The sequence below is a fragment of the Pholis gunnellus genome, assembly GCF_910591455.1.
Source record: "Pholis gunnellus genome assembly, chromosome: 15".
NCBI lineage: Eukaryota > Metazoa > Chordata > Actinopteri > Perciformes > Pholidae > Pholis > Pholis gunnellus.
Window position 1 is genome coordinate 463,541 of NC_136542.1, and position 17,646 is coordinate 481,186.

At 43.7% G+C, this 17,646-nt stretch overlaps 1 protein-coding gene across 1 annotated transcript in view; it reads left to right on the forward strand.

The window, feature by feature from the left end:
- Window positions 1–17,646, forward strand: part of mdga2a (MAM domain containing glycosylphosphatidylinositol anchor 2a) — a gene marked incomplete at its 3' end in the record, with an annotated part of 47,916 nt that overhangs the window by 9,043 nt on the left and 21,227 nt on the right. The window contains exons 3-8 of the mRNA XM_079174940.1: window positions 2,169–2,343; window positions 3,803–3,999; window positions 6,761–6,893; window positions 8,654–8,926; window positions 12,873–13,202; window positions 13,611–13,913. Of these exons, the coding sequence (XP_079031066.1) occupies window positions 2,169–2,343; window positions 3,803–3,999; window positions 6,761–6,893; window positions 8,654–8,926; window positions 12,873–13,202; window positions 13,611–13,913 (1,411 nt within the window). The remainder of the gene's footprint in view (window positions 1–2,168; window positions 2,344–3,802; window positions 4,000–6,760; window positions 6,894–8,653; window positions 8,927–12,872; window positions 13,203–13,610; window positions 13,914–17,646) is intronic.

A 17,646-nucleotide genomic window follows, 5' to 3' on the forward strand; every position in this document is an offset into this window, starting at 1 on the left:
AAATATAAAGACTAACGGAGTTAGAAGGTGACTGATGGTTAATCTAAACCAGTGTCAACCAGTCTAAACTGGTCAATCTAAACCAGTGTCAACCAGTCTAAACTGGTCAATCTAAACCAGTGCCAACCAGTCTAAACTGGTCAATCTAAACCAGTGTCAACTAGTCTAAACTGGTCAATCTAAACCAGTGTCAACCAGTCTAAACTGGTCAATCTACACCAGTGTCAACTAGTCTAAACTGGTCAATCTAAACCAGTGTCAACTAGTCTAAACTGGTCAATCTAAACCAGTGTCAACCAGTCTAAACTGGTCAATCTAAACCAGTGCCAACCAGTCTAAACTGGTTAATCTAAACCAGTGTCAACTAGTCTAAACTGGTCAATCTAAACCAGTGTCAACCAGTCTAAACTGGTCAATCTACACCAGTGTCAACTAGTCTAAACTGGTCAATCTAAACCAGTGTCAACTAGTCTAAACTGGTCAATCTAAACCAGTGTCAACCAGTCTAAACTGGTCAATCTAAACCAGTGCCAACCAGTCTAAACTGGTCAATCTAAACCAGTGCCAACCAGTCTAAACTGGTTAATCTAAACCAGTGTCAACTAGTCTAAACTGGTCAATCTAAACCAGTGTCAACCAGTCTAAACTGGTCAATCTACACCAGTGTCAACTAGTCTAAACTGGTCAATCTAAACCAGTGTCAACTAGTCTAAACTGGTCAATCTAAACCAGTGTCAACCAGTCTAAACTGGTCAATCTAAACCAGTGTCAACCAGTCTAAACTGGTCAATCTACACCAGTGTCAACTAGTCTAAACTGGTCAATCTAAACCAGTGACAACTAGTCTAAACTGGTCAATCTAAACCAGTGACAACCAGTCTAAACTGGTCAATATCAACCAGTGTCAACTAGTCTAAACTGGTCAATCTAAACCAGTGTCAACCAGTCTAAACTGGTCAATCTACACCAGTGTCAACTAGTCTAAACTGGTCAATCTAAACCAGTGTCAACTAGTCTAAACTGGTCAATCTAAACCAGTGTCAACCAGTCTAAACTGGTCAACCTAAACCAGTGTCAACCAGTCTAAACTGGTCAATCTACACCAGTGTCAACTAGTCTAAACTGGTCAATCTAAACCAGTGACAACCAGTCTAAACTGGTCAATATCAACCAGTGTCAACTAGTCTAAACTGGTCAATCTAAACCAGTGTCAACTAGTCTAAACTGGTCAATCTAAACCAGTGACAACTAGTCTAAACTGGTCAATCTAAACCAGTGTCAACCAGTCTAAACTGGTCAATCTAAACCAGTGTCAACTAGTCTAAACTGGTCAATCTAAACCAGTGACAACTAGTCTAAACTGGTCAATCTAAACCAGTGACAACTAGTCTAAACTGGTCAATCTAAACCAGTGTCAACTAGTCTAAACTGGTCAATCTACACCAGTGTGAGTACCAAGTGAGAGAGGGGGGGGGGTGATGGAGCAGGTGGAACTGAAAGAATCAGGGTGTAAAATATGCTGATGGAGGCAGAATGTGTTTGTTTATCAGGTCAGATTCACATAAAACACAGAAAGTGTATATATATATACATATATATATATATATATATATATATATATATATATATATATATATACACTTGTATGTCAATATTTATGTCAATATTTTATGTCTGATTTTAGTAAGAAATCAGTAGTTACATGCAAAAAGGACAACAGAGACTGATGATGATGATGATGAAGGAGATGATGGAAATGTGACCAACAGATGCTGAATGAGGACAAATGTGAACCACACAGAGTTAATCTGCAGGCTGGCATCCATCCAGACTTCTAACTGAACACACACACACACGGTCGTCGGGTATTATCTCTTACCTAAACCAGTGACAACTAGTCTAAACTGTTCAATATCAACCAGTGTTAACCAGTCTAAACTGTTCAATATCAACCAGTGTTAACCAGTCTAAACTGTTCAATATCAACCAGTGTTAACCAGTCTAAACTGTTCAATATCAACCAGTGTTAACCCGTCTAAACTGTTCAATATCAACCAGTGTCAGCTGGTCAATCTAAACCAGTGCCAACCAGTCAAAACTGGTAAATATCAACCAGTGTCAACCAGTCTAAACTGGTCAATCTAAACCAGTCTAAATCGTCTGTGCAGATTCGTTGGACTAAGACGGCGGGCGGATCTTCGGACCGTCAGACCGACTCAACGCTGCTGAACGAAACTCTGAAGATCACGAACATCAGCCGCCACCAGGGGGGGCGCTACTACTGCAAGGCTGAGAACGGACTGGGATCTCCCGCCATACGGTCCATACGGGTCGACGTCTACTGTAAGAACACACACGGAAACATGCACACGTGTGGTTAGCTTAGCTTAGCATTAACACTGGAAACAGGTGGAAACAGTTAGCTTAGCATTGGGGGGGGGGGAGAAAGAGTTTGCTTGGCTTAGCGTAAAGACTATAAAAAGGGGGAAACAGTTAGCTTAGCTTAGAGACTGGAAAAAATGGAAATGGTTAGCTTATATTAGCAAAGAGACTGGAAACGTTAGCTTAGCATACATACTGTAAACAACGGAAAAAAGTTAACTTAGCATGAAGACTGGAAACAAGGCGAAACAGTTAGCTTAGCTTAGAGACTTGGAACAGATGGAACCATAGTGTTGCAGCTTCATCAATAAATAACTCTTCATTCCCAGTTTAACTTCCAGTGGCTGTTAGTGTCTGATTGTTGTCGACCTACATATGTGGAGACGAAGCCTCCTGCTGCTCCGCTGGCTCATGAGATGTTTCACCTTCATGATGTTCCAGCTGGGATGAACTAAATCCCAGTAATCCCAGCACAGAAACGTCCTCGGGGTGTTTCTTTATCTCTCCGACGTCCCGCATGTTTGTGCGTCTCCTAAAAAGTTTCCTCCTAAAGTAACAAAGAATACCTGCAAGCTGTGAGCGTGTCGTGTAACAGCCATAATATCCTGGAGCGTGTTTCTTACTGGGATTACAGGGATTTAAGTGGGACCTGAACGCATCATGGCTGAGTGCTGCCTTCAGGGCACGGATGCTTTCACAGGAAACTGCAGGAGGAAACAGAAGAAAGCATTTAACTCTTCAGGTCCTGATGTGTTCGGTGTGTTCGCTCTGTGTGAAGGACGTTAGCCACCGTTAGCATCTCTGCTGGCGGGCGGACTCAAAAACACAGACGGCCCGATTGGTCGCCTGCCCTCAGCTGATCGTTCGCTGTGTTTCCAGCCAATTAAAAAGCAGTAATTACCCCGACCACAGGAGCGCTGTTTATAAAATATGAACAAACTTTATCTGGTGTCAGTGTTTCCACATGGAGGAGTTATTGTTCTGTATATGTTTATATATTATAAGTATATATATATATATATATATAAGTATTATAATTGTGTGTATTTATATCTTTATATGTTCATGTATCTATATTTTTATATATTTATATGTCCATATGTTACATTTTCATGAATGTTTATATTTGTATACATTTGTTTGTTTTTAAATGTCATATGTTTATATATTTATAAATGTATATTCATAAGTTTATATATTAATAATATATTTATATTTTTAAATATGTATATCTTTAAATGTAAATGACTTTCCAGTAAATTAGACTTCAGATTTGTTTCAAACCGAAACGTTCCCTCCTCTCCTCTCTCTCTCTCCTTCTCCTCACCTTCTTCCTCCCCCTCTTCCTCCTCCTCCCCTCTCTCTCTCTCCTTCTCCTCACCTTCTTCCTCCCCCTCTTCCTCCTCCTCCTCCCCTCCAGACCTGGATGACCCGGTGATCTCGGTCCACCAGAGTGTGGGTGAGTCTAAGGAGCAGTTCTACTTTGAGAGGACGGTGTTTCTCCGCTGCGTGGCCTCCTCCAACCCTCCGGTGCTCTACAGCTGGAGGAGAGGACGGGAGGCGCTGACTCAGGGCTCCGACGCCGGCGTGGAGATCTACGAACCGTTCTTCACTCAGGTAAGGAGACACACCTTCTGTTTCTATGGGCTCTGTGGTCATCGTATGGGAGGTAGTGAGGAGGTCAGGACGTCAGAAGAGGTCAACATTTCTCGTGAAGAGAGCTAAAAAAACACTGAACTTTGGGCCCAGATTGAGTCGCCGTACTTTAACGTAGAAACATGATTCCAAGTTCAAAACGTAGACAAAACGCTGGACGTTATTGAGACGAATGGACACTTTGATAGCTAGCACAGTTTTCATGAAGTCACAGATTAAGTTTCAGGAACATTTTGGGGTTCAGATTTTATAATGGGTGTGTATTGCACGGCTCGTTAAGTGCTAGAGTGATGACATCACGGTCAGAGTGGAGCATGAAAAATATTCTGTGATTTTCACAAACAAATTGCTCCAGGTCCCACTCTTTACTCTTTATACAACGTTTTGGTCAAAAAGATTGGAAATGTTGTGCTGGTCGCAGTCATGTGTCTGTGGAATCCCACAGAGTTACACATGCAGAGCGACATGAACTCCACCAGCTGCTCCATCAGACTCCATGTTAAACCTCACCACTCATCTCTCAGAGAAAGCAGACGGTACCAGGTGTGTTATTGCTCTGGAGCTCACATTCTAACACCACAAACTACATCAACGCGTTTGGCAGAGTCTCACGGTACCCATATGTTTGGTGTAGGGGGCAGAGGTTTGACAGGTAGTTTTGTTAAAAGTCGCTGTCTTAACCTTTCTTAACTAGCCTCTAACACACAGCTGCTCCAATGCTTAGACACACATGCTCACTTTATTTATCATGATTTAGTTATGAGCAGGGAGGGGATTGTTGAAGAATTAAAAGATTCATCTGTAATATTGAATCATCATATGAGCTGTTCAATAAAATGTGTGTATTTTAAAAAGTAGCCCCACCTGCAGCAGTGAAATGATGCTTCAGTACTAACGAGTACGTTTGGTACTTTATTTGACTGATAATACTTCTACACCAGCACGTATGTACGATTCTAAATGCAGGACTTTTACCTGTAGTAGAGTATTTCTACACTGTGGTATTCAAACTTCAACTTTAATTAATAATTAACAATTGATCAAAGTTAAGTATTAAATATTTTCTATTTTCATTTTATTTATGTTTTATTGTTCATTTACATTTTTTTATTGTTATTTTCATCCATTTTCCTCCTCTTATCTGTGGTCGGGTCGCGGTAAAATTATTTAATTTAATTGTATTTCATTCATTTCATTTATTGTTTTATTGTTTTATTTGGTAGGGACAGTGCACATTAATAAAAGATGAATGTTATGATATATATTATAATAACATGAATAAAACATGAATGTTATTATAATATATATTATAATGATAATCTGTCGTCCCTGAACAGATTAAATAACAGATTAAAATTACAAAGTTCTGCATTGTTTAACCTTTACAATGTTTAAATGTTGACTTTCTGACGTTCATCTCTCCTGAACGTTGGTCTCGACCTCAGCACCGTACGAGGGCAGAAGAAGAGATATTCAAACATATTCGTCCCAAAATCTAAAAGCGGTCTCTGGTTTTCTGAACCGTCGTGTTGCAGAGGACGAATCTCTGGACCTACCTGTCTGTCTCACCTGTCTGTCTCACCTGTCTGTCTCACCTGTCTGTCTCACCTCTCTGTCTCACCTGTCTGTCTCACCTGTCTGTCTCACCTGTCTGTCTCACCTCTCTGTCTCACCTCTCTGTCTCACCTGTCTGTCTCACCTCTCTGTCTCACCTCTCTGTCTCACCTGTCTGTCTCACCTGTCTGTCTCACCTCTCTGTCTCACCTCTCTGTCTCACCTGTCTGTCTCACCTCTCTGTCTCACCTGTCTGTCTCACCTCTCTGTCTCACCTCTCTGTCTCACCTGTCTGTCTCACCTGTCGTCGTGACAGAGAGAAGGAGGTCCACCATGTGATGTGGATCCTCCTGGATCCTCCCTTTAGGGTGCCCATGTCTCTCCAGGAGGACGTCTTTGTTTCCAGAGTTATTTTTACATCTATTTACCTGTTTACCAGTTTCAGTACCCGGACCCCCAGAGACAGACGGAGACTCTTCATGGTGTCTTTAGTCTCTTTGGTCTCTTTGATCTCTTTAGTCTCTTTAGTCTCTGAGGATCTACAGGAACCACTAAAGCTGCTCCATCAGACTAAAATAGTTCAGTTTGATTTACGTCCAAACCTCGACAGGATTACAGATATCCACCATTCCTCTCATGCTTTAATAATAATAATAATAATGTAAAAATAACTTCTCAGGTGAGGAGAGAAGGATGAATGATGATGATCAGTTTGAAGTTTGTGGTTTTACTTTACTTTTTAGATTTAATTGCAAACACTGTGTGAGTTAAACTTTATGTCTGTGATGTGAAGATTTAACTAACACGAAACAAACTTCTGCTGTTCTCCTTCATATCCTGTAAGTTTAAACTTTAAGCGTCCAGTTATCAGCCCAGAGAAAGCCTTCAGCCCCCCCCCCCCTCCTCCTCCTAGGCACTAATGAGGAACTTATCTCCTCCTCATCATCATCATCAGGCCGCCATCTTTAAATGTCATCTAATCCCACCTCATCTGTCTGTGAGGCGGAAGGAGGAGGAGGAGGAGAAGAAAGACGAGGAGAAAGTGAGGAAGAGGAAGAGTTCATGTTTCATTAATGTTTAGATCGGAGTCAGGGTCCCGGGAAAGCAGTGTGTTAATGAGGGTCCTCACAAATACAGTCAGACAAACCTCTGTCTGTGTGTGTTACAGGGTGAGACGAAGATCTTGAAGCTGAAGAACCTTCGTCCTCAGGATTACGCCGGCTACACCTGCATCTCCTCCGTCAGGAGCGTCTGTGGCATCGGAGACAAAAGCGCCCACTTCAGTCTGAACAACAGGACAGGTAACACACACGCACACACACACACACACACACACACACACACACACACACACACACACACACACACACACACACACAATACACACACACGCGGTTCTAAACCACAGTCAGGATGTGAATCCTGAAATTTAGAGTTGGACTGTGTGGGGACCAGACTTCAGAAATGAGTCCCCACAATGTTGGTGTGTTTATAGGTCCCCACTACGTCATATTTATATATATATACACGCAAACCTGGACTCTACTCGTCCTAGTTCTGAACCCTGACATTGAAGAGCTTGCAGGGACCAGATTTCACTGCTTCACTGTGTGAAGTTTAAATAAAACATAAAGACGTACTTTCTGGTTTCTGTCTAAAAGGAATTTCATTTAAAATGTCGCTTACATCAAACAGACATAAGACAGAATTCGTTAATTGAACTTATTGAAATTGATCACATTTTTGAGTTTTTACATGATAGATTTAATAAAGTTATTCTAAAACTTGTTTACATTTTAATATATATAACGATCTATATTTTTTCCTCAGTATGCCTTCTTTACTTTCTTCACCGTCCTGTAATTTTCATTTCATTTATTTCACGTGAAACATTTTTTAAAGTCTGTAAAATAAATAAAAATAGACGAAAAGTTAGAAATCACAAAAAGAAAAAAACAATTTATTTTGTCAAAATAATAATATTTTTTCTTCTTATTGTTTTAATGAATAAATCAGAGTTTGTATTCCTACTCTGTTGTTCTTTGAATGGGTTCCTGACTGAGAGTTTATCATATTAAACCTGGGCCTCGTGTTCAGATGGATGTAAATCATGAATAAATCATCCGCTGCAGCTCTCTGACCTGTACAGTAGATCCTTCCTCCTCGCCCCAGTGGCTGATGGGATTTACATGATGTCAGCTTAACGGAGGTCGACTCAGCTATTTTTATCTCCCTGCTTATTATTTCTGCGTTTGGCTGCTTTTCTGCAGCTGGTGGAGGGAGGCGGCTCTTCAGTCCTCTCTGACTCTGAGGACGCTTTTTAAAACTGCAGCACGACGGATTATTTACACACCAAGACGAATTTAAAACCTTTTTAAAATGGGACAAATGTAAACATTAGTTTGAGAGAAGTCCCATGATGCACCTGACCAACGAGACAAAAAACATTTTATATCTTTTTCACAGAAATCTTAAATAAGAACTCTTTACTCAGATTTAACATTATATCTCAGAGCGATGAAGGTAAAGACGATCAGAATCCATCAATGAGTCGAACTCATCATTAACATCTTCTATTTTAAAGCAAACATGTCAATCATTTCATATCTTCAGATCATTTGAAGACGACATTTTTCACAAATTAAAGAAAATAATTCAAAAATGAATCATTAGTTGCAGCTTTAGCTCTATTACTAAAGTAGTATTTTGTGTTCTATATATTACTGATCTAGATCTTCCTTTGTGGCAGAAGTTCTGTTTCCTTGACTTTACCTGACACATGATGATTTCCAGTCAACATAAAGTTGTGGAGTTCATTCTTTTACTCACAGATTCATTCAATTTAAAGTTTTTTAAATATATTTTGTTGCTTTTTAAAGAAAATCACTGCGACGTCATGGAAACAAACAGATCACAAAAGAATGAAACTCATGAATAAAAAAATAATGAAGATAAAATATGAACTATTAACACAAGACAGAATGAAAGTGTAGGAGGAACAATGAGTGTGAAGTTGATTCCTGATTATTGATGAAGTAAGAAGCTCCTCCTCCTCCTCCAGCTCCTCCCTCCGTTAAGCTCCTCCTGGACGACCCCCTGGTGGTGAACCCGGGGGAGACCATCACGCTGGTGTGTGTGCCGTCGGGCGGAGACCCTCCTCCCTCCCTGGTGTGGGTGAGGCCCGGAGGGGAGGAGCTCCCGAAGAGGAGCGTCGTCAACAGCGGCACGCTGACCGTCCCGGCCGTCACCGTGGACGACGGCGGCACCTACAGCTGCGTGGCGTCGAACAACGTGGGAAACCCCGCCAAGAAGTCCACGACCATCCTGGTCAGAGGTACGGCCTCCACAGAAGCTTCTGTCCCTTTAATCCACACTCCCACCACCACCAAGCACTGACATCACATCCTGTCTACTGACATCACATCCTGTCTACTGACTTCACATCCTGTCTACTGACATCACATCCTGTCTACTGACATCACATCCTGTCTACTGACATCACATCCTGTCTACTGACATCACATCCTGTCCCCTGACATCACATCCTGTCTACTGACATCACATCCTGTCTACTGACATCACATCCTGTCCCCTGACATCACATCCTGTCTACTGACATCACATCCTGTCCCCTGACATCACATCCTGTCTACTGACATCACATCCTGTCTACTGACATCACATCCTGTCCCCTGACATCACATCCTGTCTACTGACATCACATCCTGTCCCCTGACATCACATCCTGTCTACTGACATCACATCCTGTCCCCTGACATCACATCCTGTCTACTGACATCACATCCTGTCTACTGACATCACATCCTGTCCCCTGACATCACATCCTGTCTACTGACATCACATCCTGTCTACTGACATCACATCCTGTCCCCTGACATCACATCCTGTCCCCTGACATCACATCCTGTCTACTGACATCACATCCTGTCTACTGACATCACATCCTGTCCCCTGACATCACATCCTGTCTACTGACATCACATCCTGTCCCCTGACATCACATCCTGTCCCCTGACATCACATCCTGTCTACTGACATCACATCCTGTCCCCTGACATCACATCCTGTCCCCTGACATCACATCCTGTCCCCTGACTTCACATCCTGTCCCCTGACATCACATCCTGTCCCCTGACATCACATCCTGTCTAACCCACATGCTACTGTGTGACCATGGTGGCACTACTTCTTACTGACCGTGAGCAGAGTTATTGCTCCGTGTTGACTTCATACTGACGTTGTTCATGTGACTACGTCCCTCAGTGTGAAAGAAGTTGTCGTGATAAAGTCCTCAGTGGAGCGGTGTGAAACACTTCTCTGCTCCTCGTCTTGTGAAATGAGGTGAAACTCTGCGTCAGATGTGAGTCGCTCTATTTGTGGAGAGTCTGGTTCCTGTGGGGTTCCTCTGCAGCTCCACAGTCGTCTCACCTGTTGCAGGGAGTCTTCTTCTTTCTCTGCTTTGTGTTTCCGTCTGACGGCGTTCAGGTGAGTCCTCGGCTTCAGTCGCTGCAGCTACAAAAGAAACACGTTTGTGTTTTCACTTGTTGTGAAGGAACAAGCTGCTGCAGAGAGAGACCGGAATAGATCCGACACATCTGACAACAACACGCAGCGTTTATCTGCGTCTGTGCAGACGCTAAGCTCTCCCTTTGTTTCACTCGTTCACCGATCAAATCCTCCTCTTCTTCTCTGCGCCGTGTCGGCGTTTTTCCTTCAGGCGCCATGAAGAAGATGACATCATCGATGAGTCGGCGTGAGTCTGAGAGGACGAGAAGAAGATCAGCAATAACTGATAATTCATTTTAAAACCAGCAGAGAGACATGAAACAGTTTGTCACATCAGACTCTTAAAGACATAAACACACAGTAATCACACATCATGTCAGTATCTTATATACTTCTGTTTCTTTAAAACATTTGAGTTGCAATCCTTCAATTGTGATTTATTAAGATGTGTTTATTTCAGTGAAAACTCATCTAAACTAAACAGACATTTATTTGAATGATAAACGCTGATTATTGATATCTGTCATGCTAGCTGTTTCCCCCTGCTTCCAGTCTTTATGCTAAGCTAGGCTAACCTGGCCTCCAGCTCTGAACTCACAGAATGTTCAACTGTTTCTTTCTTGTGTTTCCTTCGTCCACTTTGTTTTATTCATTCAGCATGACTCACCTCTGTGTGTGTGTGTGTGTGTGTGTGTGTGTGTGTGTGTGTGTGTGTGTGTGTGTGTGTGTGTGTGTGTGTCAGCTGCTGACCCTGCAGCTTGTCAGCCCTCCTCCTTACTTATTTAACTCCCATCATGCACATCTCTCTCTCTTTATGTAAGTTACTGTCTCTCTACCAGTCCTCCCAGTCTGACACACACTGCTGCTAATGGACCCTGTGTGTGTGTGTGTGTGTGTGTGTGGACAGGGGGAGGGAGACCTGTCCGGGGGGGTTGGAGATGAAGAGGAGAGAGAGGGGAGGAAGGAGGAAGAGGAGGAGGTGGAAAGAGAGGAAGAGGAGGTGGTGAAGGATGAAGATGAGGTGTAGACGTGTCTCTGCAGAGGAAGGTCTTCTAGAACTTTCCTCCAGATCTCACGGTCTTCATCAGTCTTTGTTGCTAAAGCACTACCGTGTGTGTGTGCTTGTGTGTGCGTGTGTGTGTGTGTGTGTGTGTGTGTGTGTGTGTGTGTGTGTGTGTGTGTGCGTCTGTGTGCGTGTGTGTGCGTGTGTGTGCGTGTGTGTGTGTGTGTGCGCAGTGACTTCCGTGTGTGAGCGGCTGCATCCACCTCTAGTTATGCAACAGACCTTTAACTGACGCAGTGACACACACACACACACACACACACACACACACACACAGGGTTTTGTTCTGAGGCGTTCTTGCTTTAATCTTAATGAAGAAGGACAATCAGCTGCTCGCCTCACGAACTGGAGCTATTTATACACACACACACACACACACACACACACACACAGATGTGGGATTGGAACCTCAACCTTCTGAAGGCGGCAGCGTGTAGAGGACGGAGGACAGACAGCATGTCGTCACATGTTTGTGATCACATGTTAGACTCTAACAGTTCAGATCAAACTCATCTGGATCAGAATCTTTATATATTTATATAAAGTACTACGTCAGCACCGGTTCTTGAGTTGGTTCTGAACCAACTCTGTCTCACGTCTCAGACTCACGTCAGCTGGTTTGATTCTGTCACACTGAGGTGATGTCCGGTGGCGTCCGGCGACATTTGGTGACGTCTGTGGCCGAGTGGAGAGCAGGGCCGTCTGTCAACCAGAGGGTTGGCGGTTCCACGGGTTGCATGTCGATGTGTCCTTGAGCAACACACTGCTCCCGTAGCTCAGCCTACGGTGTGACAGCATCTGAACTGTAAGTCTCTTTGGATCAAAGCGTCAGCTGCTGAATGACTGTGATGTAATGTGTGGTGCCGTCTATTGAACAATTTAAAAATAGTATTACAGAAGTTATTCAACATTTATTTATTGGTCAAAGAATCTCTGACTTTAGTTGTTTTTTCTTATTTGTGGTGGATTTGAATGAAACGTTCTGATCTGGACTTTAGTGTCTTTGTGTTGTGAGCGACGTGCTTTTGAAGCTAAAGACGTCGTTTGATCTGTTGATGATCAGACAGATTCAACTAACACTTCATGATGAATGATCAGTTGACGCGCTGTGATTGGCTGTGTGAACGGGTCACATGACCCAGAGAGAGCAGCAGCAGCAGCTGGTCGCTGTGGACGCTCAAGACGGATTAAATGGAACAAATGGCTTCCGTCATAATTAAGCTCCATTTGGAGGGATTAGTTTCTCCACAGCAGGAAGAGAAACCGTCAGGATTCACTGTGTTCGACCTGCTGCAGGGTCACTGAGCTCTGACCCCTTTCTACATATTCACAGATCTGAAATACAGATTCATTTAGAGTTTAGATTCCAGATGTGTGCTCCCTGTGTCTCTAATGGCAGACTAGACTTTAACGGGCATTCATTCACTGAAAACTACTAGAAGGAGCATTTATTCAGTGTGTCCATTTAGAGTCACACAGACCATAAAGCAGGGGATGCTTTAGGGGCGGGGCTACACAGTGATTGACAGGTCCCTACCAGAGACGTATACGGCGTCTCTACGTCGCTCCTCCTCAGTCCAGATGTGGTCACTTCCTGTTCACTGGATGTGAAAAACAAGATGGCGACGGTTGTTTCCTTCTCCCTGATGAACCTCTCTCCAGCTGAACTCCGTCTCTCCGTCCGCTTCAGGTCTCCGTAAAGGTCGGTTCTGGATCACTCCGGATCCGTACCACAACGACGACAACATCCAGATCGGCCGTGAGGTGAAGATCAGCTGCCAGGTGGAGGCCACGCCCCCCGAGGAGCTGCAGTTCGGTTGGCTGAAGAACGGCCGTCCTCTGAGGAGCTCTGAGAGGATGGTGATCACTCACACCGACACCGAGGTCACGCCGGGGACCACCAACCTCGACATCATCGACCTCAAGTTCACCGACTTCGGCACCTACACCTGCGTGGCCTCGCTGAGGAACGGAGGAACGCCCGAGATCAGCATCGACGTCAACATCTCCTCCACCACAGGTAAGGAGGAGAGGAGACAAGAGAGGAGAGGAGACAGGAGAGGAGAGGAGACAAGAGAGGAGAGGAGACAGGTAAGACCACTGAGGAGGACGAGTTTAAGGAGGGGAGAGTAGAGGAGGAAGGAGAGAGGAGGAAGGAGAGAGAAGGAAGGAGAGAGCAGGAGGAAAGGAGAGTAAAGGAGAGAGGAGGAGAGAGAAGGAAGGAGGCGAGAGAGAAAGGGAAGGAGAAAGAAGGAAAGGAGAGAGGAGGAAGGAGGAAGTAGAGAAAGAGAGAGGAGGAAGGAGAGACCTTTTGAATCCTGCTCAGGTTTTTCTTATAAACGAAGCTGCAGTTGAATCCCCGTGACAACAGGCTCCGCCCACCAGCCGGTCACATGACCTCCTGAATGACCTCGTTCTCTCTCCTCAGTTCCTCCGGAGCTGTCCGTCCCCATGGGGCGCTCTCACCTGGTGGCTCAGGAGGGCAGCACCGTGGACCTGCAGTGTCTGGTCTCCGGTAAACCCAAACCCATCATCCTGTGGTCCCGGGCGGAGGAGGGCGGGGGGGCGGTTCTGATGCCGGACGGCTCGGAGCAGACGGAGAGCTACGACGGAGTCCTGAGGGTCCACAACGTCACCAGAGACCTGAGCGGAACCTTCTGCTGCCAGACGAGTCAGTACAACGGGTTCAACGTGAAGCCCAGAGAGGCTGTGATCACGCTGGTGGTGCAGTGTGGGTAATACACACAATACACACTGTACACACACATATACACAAACACACACACACACATATACACACACACACACATATACGTATATACACATATACACAAACACACACACACACATATACGTATATACACGTATACACAAACACACACACACACATATACACAAACACACACACACACATACGTATATACACATATACACAAACACACACACACACATATACGTATATACACATATACACAAACACACACAAACACACACAAACACACACACATATACGTATATACACATATACACACACACACACACACACACACACATATACGTATATACACATATACACACACACACACACACACACACATATACGTATATACACATATACAAACACACACAAACACACACACATATACGTATATACACATATACACAAACACACACAAACACACACAAACACACACACATATACGTATATACACATATACACACACACACACACACACACACACATATACGTATATACACATATACACACACACACACACACACACACATATACGTATATACACATATACACAAACACACACAAACACACACACATATACGTATATACACATATACACAAACACACACAAACACACACAAACACACACACATATACGTATATACACATATACACACACACACACACACACACACACATATACGTATATACACATATACACAAACACACACAAACACACACACATATACGTATATACACATTACACAAACACACACAAACACACACACATACGTATATACACATATACACAAACACACACAAACACACACACTTATACATATACACACATACACATTGTACCTCTGATGGGATGGAATGAGTCGGCCCTTTATGGACGTGTGTCATAAAGACTCATAATAATATTAATTCATATCTTTTGTACTTTGATGACGTCTCATTTTTCTGTCAAGACTTTTTTAGCTAAAACCCAAAAAACTCACCATCACCAGCTGAGCTGCTTTAGCCTCTAAATTACCCAGAATGCTTTGTGACGTGGACGATAGACCTGCAGAGGGAATGTAACATCGTCCAATCGCACGCCATCGCATCGTCCAATCGCATGCCATCGCATCGTCCAATCGCACGCCATCGCATCCGTCAGAGCAGGTGCTGATCTGTGGGATTACAGCAGCAAGTAGAGGGTTTAACGCTGCTGCTCGAGGGCACGCGGGCAGCCTCTGTCTGTCTGTCTGTCTGTGGTCGGGGATTGAATACACGACCTTCCAGTCACGCTCCGTCTAACCTGCAGGGTACCGTGTCGCATGAGATACCATCAGAGGATGTGATAGGAAGATACACACACACACACACACACACACACACACACACACACACACACACACACACACACACACACACACACACTAAAAGGCTGTCTGACTGAATCTCCTCTGCAGCTCAACTCGTTCTGAGATTTTTGTTCAAAAATAAAACATTTTCCTGAAGAACAGAAAGAGTTTACAGCAACATGATAAAACACAAGAAGACGCTTTTAATTCAAATGAAAGTTTTTAAAACTAAATAATTTGCAGCAGAACATTTTAAATGAACACACTGAATAATTCCTGCCAGAGGAAGTAAATAATCATTATTTACTGAATGATCTTCTTCACAGGATGTGTTTATAACTTGTGTCCCCGTATATCAGGAGAAAGACAGAATGTGAGATGAGTTCTGATGAAAACATACTCGTGAACTTCAGAATCTGCTGAGTCGACTTCAGTAACTTCTGCAGACGCAGCACAAACACACGGTCTGAGCCAGCGTTCCTCCATATTAGGACAGAAACGATGTAAAGTTTATATGTATTCCACGTCATCATGAACCAGATCCACGAGTCAACTTTCCTCACGTCAACGTTTTTTAACCAGGTAGAAGTATTTGACCATCTTTTCTTAAACCTAACTAAGATGTTTCCTGTGAAGAAGGAAGTTTATTTTGAAGACTGTGTTCATGTTCATTTAAATGCAGCAGAATAAAGGTTCAGCAGTTAGTTCTCTGCTTACAGCACGTTTGACTGTTTTACTAAAGTAACATTTTGAACGCAGGGATTTTTCTCTTCTCTAAACTTCCCGCAGTCTGTTTTGCTGTTTTCACACTAAGCTGATTAAAGTGAGGGCAGATTACAGGTGGATTACTTTGAAATAAATCAACAACATTCAAGTCACTGATCCTCCAGAAGAACTGCAGGAAACCTTGAATACGAACACAAACACTCAGCAGCATGTTAGCGCTGCAGAAACACGACGTACATGAACACAACACGCTCTTCTTTCTGTCTTATTGCCCGTTAACGGTGTTCTCATTAATATGCTAATCACGTCAATACGGAGCTCCAAGATGAGAGCTTATGAGTAACATCTTAAAGGGGTTTGCTTTGACAATAATCCTTCGCAGTCTGTTGGGTTTTTACTGGATTACGGGGACGACAGTGACGAGGCTCTGACGACCACACAATGCCTCTGACGAACATCCTCTTCCTCACCGACGAGCTCCTTCAGAGCAGTGAACAGAGGAATAGAACAGCTACAGCTCCAAAGGTAGTTTGTTAACCTGGTTTACAGGGACGCATTGACTCACTGTCCCCACAAACCACAGTCACAGCGTCCACAAAGACACTGAACTGGAAACAGGAATTGTTTAAAATCACACGAGATAGTTTTAGTTTCTACGCTGGTTGAAGGGACGTGATTGAAAATATAATATAAACTTTATCTGTTGTATAATCCTTGTGGGTCCCTGTGGGTCCTTGTGGGTCCCTGTGGGTCCCTGTGGGCCCCTGTGGGCCCCTGTGGGCCCCTGAGGGCCCCTGGACCACATCGTGGGGACCATCAGCACACAGGAAGTTGTTTTAGTGACACTAAAACTCTGCAGCCAGAGACAAACGTTTATACCAAAGTTAACAGGATTAATTAAAAACACGACCAGCCGCAGAGGTGCATTGTGGGAACCAAGCAGCGGGGTCAGGAGGTCGTCTTCGTCGTCAGAGTGAAGATGAGTTTGAGAGCCGTGGTTCAGAGCCAATATTAAACCTTAAAGAGTGTTTAAACAGGAGAAATGATCTGAAATATGTTTCACTTATTTAGTAAATATGTTGAATCGTGTTTTGGAATTTCGTTTACGTGCTGTTTAAAACGCTTTTCAACCACATTTGTTTTGATCCAATTTTCCCTTTTTATCTCTGAAATAAAATGTGTAATGAACAAACTCCTTTAAATAAAAAAGCTCAAACTGTGAATTAGAACAGGATGAAGAAACGCCATGTGACCATGAGTCATCAGAACTAATACAGAGCCACTCTTACCACAAATGTTATGTTTGATCATGACTTTGTGTGTTTGGTCTAAAACGTCCTCCTCTGACCTCTCGGTTCATGATGTGGAGCCGGCGCTGCCTCGTCCCTGGAGCCAGGCAGCGTTCGTACTGTCTGTGCTCAGAGGTCAGAGGTCGGCCGCCTGCAGCTGCAGCGAGACGTTAATCCGTGAAGTGACACCTGTAATGTGGCTGAAATCCTCAGAGGAACTTCTCACTGGAGGGATTTAAGAGAACGACAGATCCAACGCTGCCTTTGTGCCCTTTAGCAGAGCGCCGCGGCGCTGGGGTTAGCTCCGTTCTGACTTTAAATATTTCAAACACTTAAGAGGTTTAAGGTTATTTTAGAGGCTTT